This window comes from Equus caballus, chromosome 1 (genome assembly GCF_041296265.1).
Source record: "Equus caballus isolate H_3958 breed thoroughbred chromosome 1, TB-T2T, whole genome shotgun sequence".
Lineage (NCBI taxonomy): Eukaryota > Metazoa > Chordata > Mammalia > Perissodactyla > Equidae > Equus > Equus caballus.
Genome location: NC_091684.1, coordinates 15854457 through 15864562, shown reverse-complemented (window position 1 = coordinate 15864562; position 10106 = coordinate 15854457). Strand labels below are relative to the sequence as shown.

The window sequence follows — 10106 nt, the reverse complement described above, 5'->3', positions numbered from 1 at the left end:
GGACTCTCCAGGCTGAGGCTTCTGGGGGAGGGCACTGAGCTTGCTGTGGACCCTGAGGCTGGAATTTTGTTTTCTTTTGTTCTATAAAATTATGCCACCTTCTCACTCCCTTCTCCAGCCCCCTCGCTGGCCCCAGCCACCAGCCATGAAACTGCAGTCAGAACCACCCACGCCTCGGCCTTGGGGCCACCCGGGCAGGCAGAGGAATCCAAAAGGGAGAGAGAGGAAGAGAGCAAGAGAGCGCCAGAGAGAGTATGAGACAAGCAGAGAGACAGAGACAAATTGGAGAGAAGCAATGGAAAAGGGGAGAGACAAGAAGAGACCGAGATCCCCCCAGAGAAGAGAAATCGTTAGAGGGAGCGCAGGGGTCTGCGGGACAGAAGCGAAGAAGAAAAGGGTCGAAGAGGGAAAGCAGCTTAAGCCGGAGAAAGTAAGAAGGGGACAAGGACAGGGAGGGGAAGAGCCACGAGGTAGCAAAGCTGAGGGACGTGTAGCGACTTTGAGAAACAAAAGTGGACTGTCTGGGGGCTGCTGCTGTTCCCAGCAAAACGCCAACTTCGTGGCGAGGGTCCTAAACCCGGTAGCTCCTCAACCTACACATAGCTCAGCAACTTCCCCGCCCACACTGTGCCGCCGCCTCATTTCGGATGCCTCAAGCTGGCGGGTCAGGCACAGCACACGCATGGGGAGTTCGAAGGGCCTGTCTTGTGCGGGTGCCCCAAGGGAACTGTGGGCCTCGCCGCATCACCCAGGTGTGCAGGCGCCACGAAGAGGAGGCTGGCGACTCTGTCCCCTGTGCGCAGCTGGGCCCAGCTGCGCCCGGGGCCGCGCACGGTTTCGGAGTGTACTGGTGTCCTCTCCCCACGCCTCCTAGCTTCCCCAGATTTATTTGCAACGTCTACATCCATCACCACCGCATATGTCCTGGAGTAGAGTGGGGTGGGGTGGGGTGGAGGAGAGAGATCTGTACAGGAATTACTGTTTTCATCTCTTGCTCCCTCAAAGTTTCTCTTTGACGGCGGACTTATTCTAATTCAGAAGAAAGGAAAATCTTGCCTGTTTCGGGCCCTGTGATTGCACAAATCCAAAATACTGCCAGCCTGGAGATGCGGCTGGAAAACTTTAGAAACTGGGAGCGTTAGGAGGCAGGAACTTTAGGGTGTCAGGAGACAAGTTCCTAAATACACCAAGAAACAAGAAGTGGGAGATCGAGGCGGGAGGGTCTGAAGGTCCGACACCATTAGGACAAACAGAGAACGGGAGAGTGAGGCACTCAAAAGTGGAATCAACATCGTAGCCGGCCGTCTCTGTCTCTTGAGACGGAAATGTGCCCCGAACGTCATCTCAAGCGCTCACGGTACCAGTTGTAAGGCCCCCCGCACTGACGGGGCTGCCACCCTCTGCCCCGGGGGTCCCCAAGCCGACACTCTTCATTTGCTGGGTCTTTCTTCTTTCTCTTCTTTTTTTGTTTTTGATTTTCTATCCTTCAAATACAAGACAAAAATACACCTCATTTATCATCATAGATATATATATTTCACTCTCACCACATAAATACAAAACATCCAAAAATCCAAAACATTCAGAACAAAGTTAGTAGCCAGGATTCAGTGACACCTACCCGCGTTTGAATCATTCATTATTTTCTTTACTATTTGCCTAAAAAGAAAAAAAAAAGGAAAAAAAGCTTCCGACGTAAATAATTTACAATAAAATTAGTATTTTTAAAATGCTCTGCGCTCGCTTCGGATGAAGGAATACATTCTAGACACTGCGGCACCTCGCCGTCTGGGTCTGAGGTTTTGGTGAGAAGGCGAGTGGCGATGGCTGTGGGGAAGGTGGTGGTTGCGGCGGTGAGGGGTGAAGCTGGGACGGAGTCGCGTTCCGGGTTTCTGACTTGGGACCACAGAAAATCTAGGGGTTTTTTTGGTGGGGTTTTTATAGGGGGAGAGGTGGGGAGGGACGCTTTTCCTACCCACGCAAAGAGCTGATCTGACGCGGAGACTACCGACCGAGGAGGCCGACCACCCTGCCGTCCCCGGCTGCGTCCCTGCCTCCCGGTCTGCAAAGAGCTGCTCTGAAATCCGGGCGTTTCCTGCGTGCTGGAAGGGTTTTGTGAATCCAGGAGTCGGGGAGAGGAGACAACGGGCACTGATTCGTTTCCAAACCCAGCAATTGTGCCAGGAGCCACGCTTCGCGGTGACGGTGGGGAGACCCGCCGGAAGCCGCACTGCTTGCTCTCCCGGAGGAGCTTGAAGCTGTCGGCTACCGCCCCGAATAGCCTCGGAGAAAAGATTCTGAATTTTCTTTCATTAGCGACGTTGGCTTTTCTTTTGCTTTTCACTTTTAATTTCCTGTTTAAAGTCATAACACCCAGAACTTTAATTTTGCATTGCCCTGTGGCATATTCTCTATCCTGAGTTTTCTTACATCTTCCAAACTCCATTGTTACAAGCAGTTAAAAACTAGTTCCACTTCATTTGGTTTTACGTAGTTATTACTTGTTTTATTGCTGATTAGATCAAATTTATGGCCACCGTTGCCTACCATGGTGTTTGCTTCATTGTCTCCTGGGGTCGGGAGTGGTTGTGACTGGAGTGTCCCTAAAGGGGAGCAAACAGCAAGCTCTGTCCAGCCAGAAAGGTGCGTGCGCACCGGCTCTCCCGCGAGGTCCGCAAAGGGAGGCCCAGGGCCTTCCAAAAGCCCTGGTTTCTCTGGCGAGAGGAAGCAAAGTCCTCCTTTCTTGGTCTGATGAAATCTGCCAGCCTCTTCAGCCGCTGGGGTCTGCGTGCAGCTTTCTTCTTTCAAATATTCATGAGAATAATCAACGACAGCAGCGGCCGGATCTAGAGCAGGCGTCCTGTGCTGCGGTCGTAGAACCAGTCTCTTCCCTCCAGGGCCGGACATTGGTTGGGGCACGATGTTGGCTAACTCGGGTGTTCTCCCCAATTCTTTGGATTCTCCTGAATTAAGGAGGGGGGGGGGGGGGAGTTAAGAACACGGAGGAAACAGAAAAAAAAAAAAAAAAAAAAGCCCAAATGAGATAATATTGGTGGCAGAGCGTGGTGGGGAAGGAGAGCTGTCAGAGGCCTCGTGGGAACCGGGAGCTCATCAACGGAGCCCCGGGCGCCTAAAGCACTGAGTCCATAAATATCACCACAATAGATACTATAAATATAAATACAGGGGAACACTTCAAATCAGTCCAGCGCTTTTTTCTCGGCTCCTTCTTTATTGTTGGTCCGGGAGTAAGGCTCGAAGGCCGAGGAGCTCAGGTATCGGGCGGAGAGTTCTTGCAAATTCCCAGCCAGCGAACCGGCCATTGTCAACGGGGCGGTGGACAGGCGGCTGGCGACGGAGCCGAGCAGCGAGGGCACGGGCAGGCTGAAGAGACCGTGGCCGGCAGCCGGTGCGCCCGTGTGCAGTCCCCCTGGCCCGGCGGGCCCGGGGCCCGGAGCACCGCCCACGGCGGGCGGGTGCGGGGACGCGGCGCCGGCGGAACCCGGGGCGGCAGCGGCGGCGGCCGAGCCCGCGGCGGCGCCCGCGCCCAGGGCCGGCAGGCTGGGCCCGCGTAGCGCCGAGCCGAGCGCGCCCGTGGCGCACGGCGGCAGCAGCGCAGGCAGGCCGGGCGGCGACAACAGGCGGCCCTGCTCCAGCAGCCGAAGCACGCTGCACGTGGCCGCTGTCTCCGACACCACCGAGCGCAGCTCCGAGTCCTTGCCCTGGTCCTTCTTCTGCTTCGTGCGCCGATTCTGGAACCAGACCTTCACCTGCGCGCCAGGACACGGGGAAAGTGGAGAGAGGGGCAGAGGGAGATGGGCGTCAAGGGGAGCGGGCTCCCGGGGTGCAAGGGCTCCAGGGCCCCTGCCCCAACCCCAGCCCACCCTGCAGCGGAAGAGGTCCGGCCCGAGCTGCCGAGGGAGCCGGGGCCGCCCTGAGGGGGACATAGCTCCTCTAGGCTGCGCTTCCCGCTTACGGAAGCAGGCCCAGGCCGGCCAGGGATACGGATAAAGTAAAAATGTCCACGAGCCTAACTGGAAGGAAGACCAGAAGGGATTTCACTGGGCTGCCGCACTACTCTCAGCTGGACTTTGGATCTGCGTTTGAGAGCTTACATTTCCGGGAGAGGAAGTGTACGGGCTTGGGAAGTGGGGGTGGGTGGGGAGGAGCGTTGCTCTGCCTTTCTGGACCCAGGGCCCTGGCCCAAGCGGCTCGAATTTAGCCCCAGCAACACTACTACTGTTGAAGGCTACATGAGGCTGTTTCTTGCTTGTTAGGGTCAGACTTGACCACCAACTAGCAGCAAGCAGGGAAGGTGGCTGCAGGAGAGAGAATTTGTGCAGGATGGACTTTATAGGCCAAGCTTTCTCCACCTCCTCTCACCTGCTAGCTGTATTGGAGGGTCTGAGCCATACTTTTGTCACTCCCGCTGCTCTCTGTCATGAACTTTGGAATCACGGGAGGAAATCAGGAGGCTGGGGTGGACTAAATTCTCCCCACCACCCTCCCCTTTCACTTTCTCTTCTCCCTCTGCTCCTCTTCAGGCCTAGCTGGTGGCCCAGAATGGAGTTTGGCAGCTATAGGAAAACATTATTGTCTCGATTTTGTAAACTGAGGGGTGGTAGCAGAGAGAAGAGGGAAAAGCCACCATGCCAACTCAAACTCAAAAGAACATCCAATATGTTGTCCTCGGTTCTCAGCTTTCTGCCCAGATCCCAGACCTAAAATACTCCCTACCCGCGCTTCAGGGTGGGCATAGGGAAGACCGGGACTTCAGGGGACTGGTCCTCAGGATGAAGTCTGCCTTACCTAGGCCAAGCTGGTGCCAGGCCCTGGCCGGGCCCCAAAGGGCCTCCACAAGGCAAAGCTCTCAGGCCCTCAAGTGTCCCTGGGCCTAGAGTCTGTATGGCCAGCTCCAGCAGCATCATGCGGATTTCATGTAACGGAAAAGACCTAAAGCACAGTTGGCAGTGCTAGCTCCCAGGGCCCCAGATTCCCTTCCCTTCCCATACCTCACATATCATTGGCCCAGAATATAGGGCCTCCTAGGTGCCCAGAGTGGGTGTTTGGGGCTGGGAATGGGGCTAAGTCCAGCTCAGGGCCAGGGGAAAGCCTTAAGGGTCAGAGCAGCCTGGTCCGCACAGGCAGATCTCAGAAATGTGCACCTTTCTAATCTCTAGTTGTCACCAACAGCACTGGAGCAGAGGGCTTTAGCCCTAGCCTCATTCTTGCAGAATCGGCCTGGGTGCTGTGTAAGGCTAGGGTCCCCAAAGGGGCAGAAATCTGGCCAAAATGTGGTGGCTGAAACAGGGGTTCAGTTTCTCATAGAGCAGAGGCAAGCAGGGAATTCTCAAGACTGGGGTCCAAAAAGAATTCCAAAGGAACAGGATTTGGGGCCTCCTGGGCTAGGTCAAGGTGTGCAGAGCAGGAACGCTGGAAGATTTGGGGGTTTGGGGGAAAGAGATGTCTTATGGAAGGAGAGAAAGCCTTAGGCCTTTTTTCCCCATCCTCCCTATCTCGTCCACCACCCCTGGAGGATCTGCCCAGAGCCAACCTAGGTGGTGAGGAAGAGCTGGCTGGGATGGTGGGGAAAGAGGCTGGCACAGAGCTGTGCGCGGCCTGGCCGCCAGGTACCTGGGTCTCGGAGAGGTTGAGCTGTCGGGCGAGCTCGGTCCTCTCGCGGCCCACCACGTACTGGCAGCGCTGGAACTCCATCTCCAGCCGGTACAGCTGCTCCGCCGTGAAGGACGTGCGCGTCCTCTTGGGCCGGTCCAGGTCCAGGCCTTTGGGCAGGATGATCTCTCGGATGGACCCCTTGGCATCTGGGGAAGGGGAGATGTCAGCCGCCAGAACCCTCCCGTCTCCCTCCACCTCCCTGGCCAGAGCTGGCTTTGGGGACACAGTCGCCAGCAGCCTGAAGTCCGGAGGTTGCGGGGAGGCGGGGGGGCGAGAGGGGGCTGCCACAGCTAGGGAGCAAAGACACTGTGTGGGGGGCGGCGAGGAGGCTAACTCCACACCGCTCATGGGAGGAGAAATCGGACTTGGCCTTTGTAGAGCCCTCCCGAAAAGGGAGAGAAAAAAAATCAATTCCAAATCGGCTGATGTTCCTTCCGGCTTAGGGGCCTCGGCTGCGTGGTCTGGATCCCCGGTATCATGAGGGTTCCCGCACTGACCAGCCCGGGTCCTGACGGCCCCAGTTGTGGAAGGTGTTGACCACACCGCGCTCCGGCGCTCCCCACCCCCACCCCGGGGTTTCCTTCCCTCCCGAGGCCGGGCGGCGGAAGGAGGAGGGACGGAGTCCGGTCCGGCTGGGCCTGGCGATGTAGCTGGCGGGGGCGGCGCCGGGCCGGGGCCGGGCCTCACCAGGGCCGCCGCCCGAGCCAAAAGCACATCGCGCAGCAGAACGGGGCCGAGCCGAGCACCAAGGTGGCATCCGCGGCCCGGCAACCCAGCCCGCCTGCTTCTCCCGGCAGCAGCGGCCAGCCCCGAGCTCTGCACTGGGGTCCTCGGCCCAGCGCGCCAACTGGCCGGGCCGTGGCCAGCGGTCGGCGGCTGTTCTTCGGTGCCCGCGCTCCCCTTGGGTGCGTTCAGCCCGCAGACGGGTTCCCGACAGGTCCTCCGGCCGCAGGGCGCGCACAGGTCCTCCAGAGGTTCTTGCTCCTTTCCTGGGTCGGAGGCCGCAGCCTGCAGCCTTGGCCCGCCCGCGCAGCCCCTCGGCTCCCCAAGCAACCCAGCCGGCGGGGCCCCTCGGGGTTTGGAAGGTCGAGGCCCCTGGAGAGCGCGCGCCCCGGTGCGAGTTCCCAGAGGCCGGCCGGACCCGGGGCGGGGAGGGCCAGCAACTTTCTCTGAAGTCCCAGCCGGCAAACCCTCCCCACCGGCCTGGGTGGCGCACAGCTCGGGCTCCGGAGTCGCCCCCAAAGAACGCGCCCCGAAGCCCTGCCCATCCCTACCTCGAACCAGGATCCGGCGGCAGTAATCCGGGTCGGCAGCGGAATTGGATTTACTTTTGTTACAATCTTCCGCGGCGCCGGACGCCGAGAAGGCGCCTTGCGGCTCCTTGAGGAAGGCGGCAGGGAGGTTCCCTTCCGAGCCCTTGCTCTCCCGGCTCTCCTTGTGCGCGTTCTTCGAGACCCGGGCAGCCTCTGCGTCCGAGTGGCACCGAACGTCCATTTTGTCTGGTTTCCCGAACATAGGAGAGGCAAGAGCAACCAAAAAAGGAAAAAGGAAAAAGAAGAAAAAAAAAGAGGCAGAGGGGGAACAAAACCCCTACAATGCAGTCCCTAAGCCCGGCCCGAGAGGCAAGCGGCAAGAATGAATGTCCCCGCGGGGCGGCTGCGGCGGTCGCGGGCGGGTCAGCGGCGACCGGCGAGTGGCGCGTTCGCCGAGAGGCGGCGGATCTGGTCCAGGATCCCGGTGGAGCAGCGGCGAGGCCGCCTCCTCAGCACCCGCGTCCTCTGAGCACGTCCAGTGCCCCCAGCCTGGCGATCAGGTAGCTAGCAGCGCAACTCCGAAATGCTGCGGCTCCCGCCTGTTACTGAGACAGCGAGTTGTAGTTGTCCGACACCCGAGGGGACGCTCACTCGCTGTTGCAATTGATTACGGGTAATTTCGCAGCCCCCACGTTTCGGTTACCTCATGAATACACTAAATTGTTTGGATAATATATCAGATCGTAATGGATGGTTTCTGTCCTTGTCCCCAATCAAGTAGGGGTTTAGCCAGTGAATAAACGGAAATGATTGGTCTTGCTTTCAGGAAACACACAATCAAAGACCCACACTTCCAGAAAAACTTTTGACAAGATTCATCCTGAATTGTTAGTACCATTAGCAGGCATTATTAACTTTCCCTTTGCCTTTGACCCTCCTGCTCACATACTGGCTAGAGGGGTTTTCTCCACACTCGACAGATAGAGCTGAATGAGAGTGGAGGGAGGAGGGAAAAAAAAACACACCACAAAAACCCTTACACACCCTGCAGCAGAAGAAAGCAGTTGCCTCTAGGGGGAAAAAAAAGAAGGGGGGAGGAGAAAAAGTTTTTCCCAAAAGTATCTTCCCTGCGCTCTAAAAAGCCAAGCTTTCGCCCCAGACAACTCCTTCTTAACACACCTCGACGCTGACAGCCATCTTAAACTGCCACCTCTCTTCATTTAGTTCCAGTTGGATTTTTTCATGCCTGCACCTACAGCAGCCCTGAGGCAGCCCATTCAAAGGGTAGCTTTGTACTCAGAGAGTCCAGCAGGAGAGAGAGGGGGAGAGGGAGAGAGCCGAGAATCTCAACTGTGAGATCTGGTTCAAAAAAAAAAAAAAAAAAAGTTTTCCCCTAGCTATTTCATTGTCTCTGCTACAATATCTTTGAGAAAAGCAACAGCCAGTAATCCAATAAGAGCATTGATTAGGCTACAATGATTCAATTCAAGCGCATGGCCTTGTGCAAGGAGCATGCTCCAGCCCTTCTCGTCACCTTGCCGGGGCAGAAGCCCTCTCCACGCCGCTCTCCCCATTCATTCCTTTATGGGAAATGCGGAGCAAAAGGAGTGAAAGATGGCAATTATCTAATTGGACTATTAACAAACAGTCCTCTGAGTGCGGCGGTCTGGCGTGGCTCCTGGGCGGGGGAAGGGCCGTGTTCCCTGCCCTCATTCACAAAGAGTGCAGGGGCCGGGGAGGAAAGGGGGATTTTTAAAGGGAGTAGGGGGTGGGGGGTGGGGAGAGGAGAGGTGGGAGGTTTGGCTGAGAATTTTTCCACACAATTCCAAGAATGGGGGCGGAGGCGGGCGGGGAAGGGGAGGGGGCAGGAGGCGGGGGGCGCGGCGAGCCTGTGGGAGAGAGGGAGGGGGTGCGAGTGTGTGTGGTGGGCTCCGGGGGCTCTGGCTCACAGCGAGGCGCGCTCCGCCGCGGCCGCCCAGCCGGACCCCATCGCATGTCCTGGGCGGGGGAAGGGGGCCGCCCGAGCCGGGTCCCCCGCACTGTCTTCCTCCCCCTACCTCCCCCACGCCCTTCCTCTCCCACCCCATGGGCCAATTGGAGGATCCACGCTCCGTCTGGTTCCCGAGGGCGTCTCTGGCCCTGGAGGCAGCCCTTAGGCTTTTACTTTATTTCATTGGTTGGGTGTGTGTGTGTGTGTGTGTGTGTGTGTGATTGTCCAGAGCTATTCTCCGCAGGGCGGCGGGTTTCCCTGTCTCCGGCAGATGGGTGGCCTGCCAGTCCCCTTCGCCGCAAAGGCGGCCCTCGAAGCCCGACGCCAACTGGGCCTCCGGATGGAAAGTGCCTTTGATCCCGGCTCTCCCCGGGCGGGTCGGTGGGGGCGGATGCGAGTGGAGAGGGGGAAGGGTCCTTGCGGCCGCCCTGTTCTGAAGATGCAGAGTGGGATTTAGATAAAATCCAGCAAACTCTCCAGTTACTTCCCGTAACGCTCAAACGCCCAGGTTGGCACCACGGGGCCCCGAGGACTCCACTCCTCGCGAGCCGAGCTGTCAGGAGGCGCCGCCGCGGGGTCTTGGCTCCCATCCCTGCGTAGCTAGAGCGGGTCCCTGGGATTCGGCCCCTTTCGACGGGGATCCGGGCAGTGAGTGGGTCCCTTGTTTCCCTACAGAGCCCGGCCTGAGGCCGTTCCTGGGACCTCCGCGGGCGGGGTGAGAGTGAGGTCCCAAATCCCGGTCCACTGGCCCTTCCCTGCCACCAGGTGGGAGGGGGAGAAGGGAGCCGTCTGACCCTCGGACGGCTGGCCCTTGCCGGGGCGGGGATGGGGAGCATCCTATCCGCTTGAGGTCCCTTATGCAGGAGGATTTGAGGCCCCCTTATGCCCTCACCTCCTTACCTGCCAAGAACAGTCCCAGTTGGCAGCCCTGCCCGAAGGGGCCTCCTCGGGGTGGCTCCGGGTCTCAGCCACACCCAGCTCCGCGGCCTCCTCCTTTCTTCCAAGGCTGCTGCCGCCCTGGAAACCCGTCCTGACACCTGTGGCGCCAGGTCAAAGGCCCAGAGGGAAGTCTTTAAAAATAAAGATGCCCAATACACCACCTCTTCTGTTAGGTCGAGGTGGGGACCCGGCCAGAAATCGAACTGCTGCCCTCAGAAAGGACGCACCCGGTGGACAGCCCTGGCCCC

The 10106-nt window shown here is 58.5% G+C and overlaps 1 protein-coding gene across 1 annotated transcript; it reads right to left on the bottom strand.

Moving 5' to 3' along the window:
* Window positions 1-1515: 1515 nt before the first annotated feature.
* VAX1 (ventral anterior homeobox 1) lies at window positions 1516-8627 on the bottom strand. Its single transcript, XM_023629192.2, has 3 exons — window positions 6951-8627; window positions 5635-5822; window positions 1516-3770 (listed from the first exon to the last, which is right to left on the bottom strand). The coding sequence occupies exons 1-3, from the start codon at window positions 7189-7191 to the stop codon at window positions 3201-3203; spliced, it is 999 nt and encodes a 332-aa protein (XP_023484960.1). The 5' UTR covers window positions 7192-8627; the 3' UTR covers window positions 1516-3200.
* Between the last annotated feature and the right edge of the window lie 1479 nt (window positions 8628-10106).

Bases quoted from the DNA above. Each gene is read 5' to 3' on its own strand.
- VAX1 (XM_023629192.2), bottom strand. From the start codon at position 7,191: ATGTTCGGGAAACCAGACAAAATGGACGTTCGGTGCCACTCGGACGCA. The intron at 5,823-6,950 runs GTAGGGATGGGC...CCCCTTCCCCAG, and splicing joins CCGCCGGATCCTGGTTCGAG to ATGCCAAGGGGTCCATCCGA. The intron at 3,771-5,634 runs GTACCTGGCGGC...CCTGGCGCGCAG, and splicing joins TCAACCTCTCCGAGACCCAG to GTGAAGGTCTGGTTCCAGAA.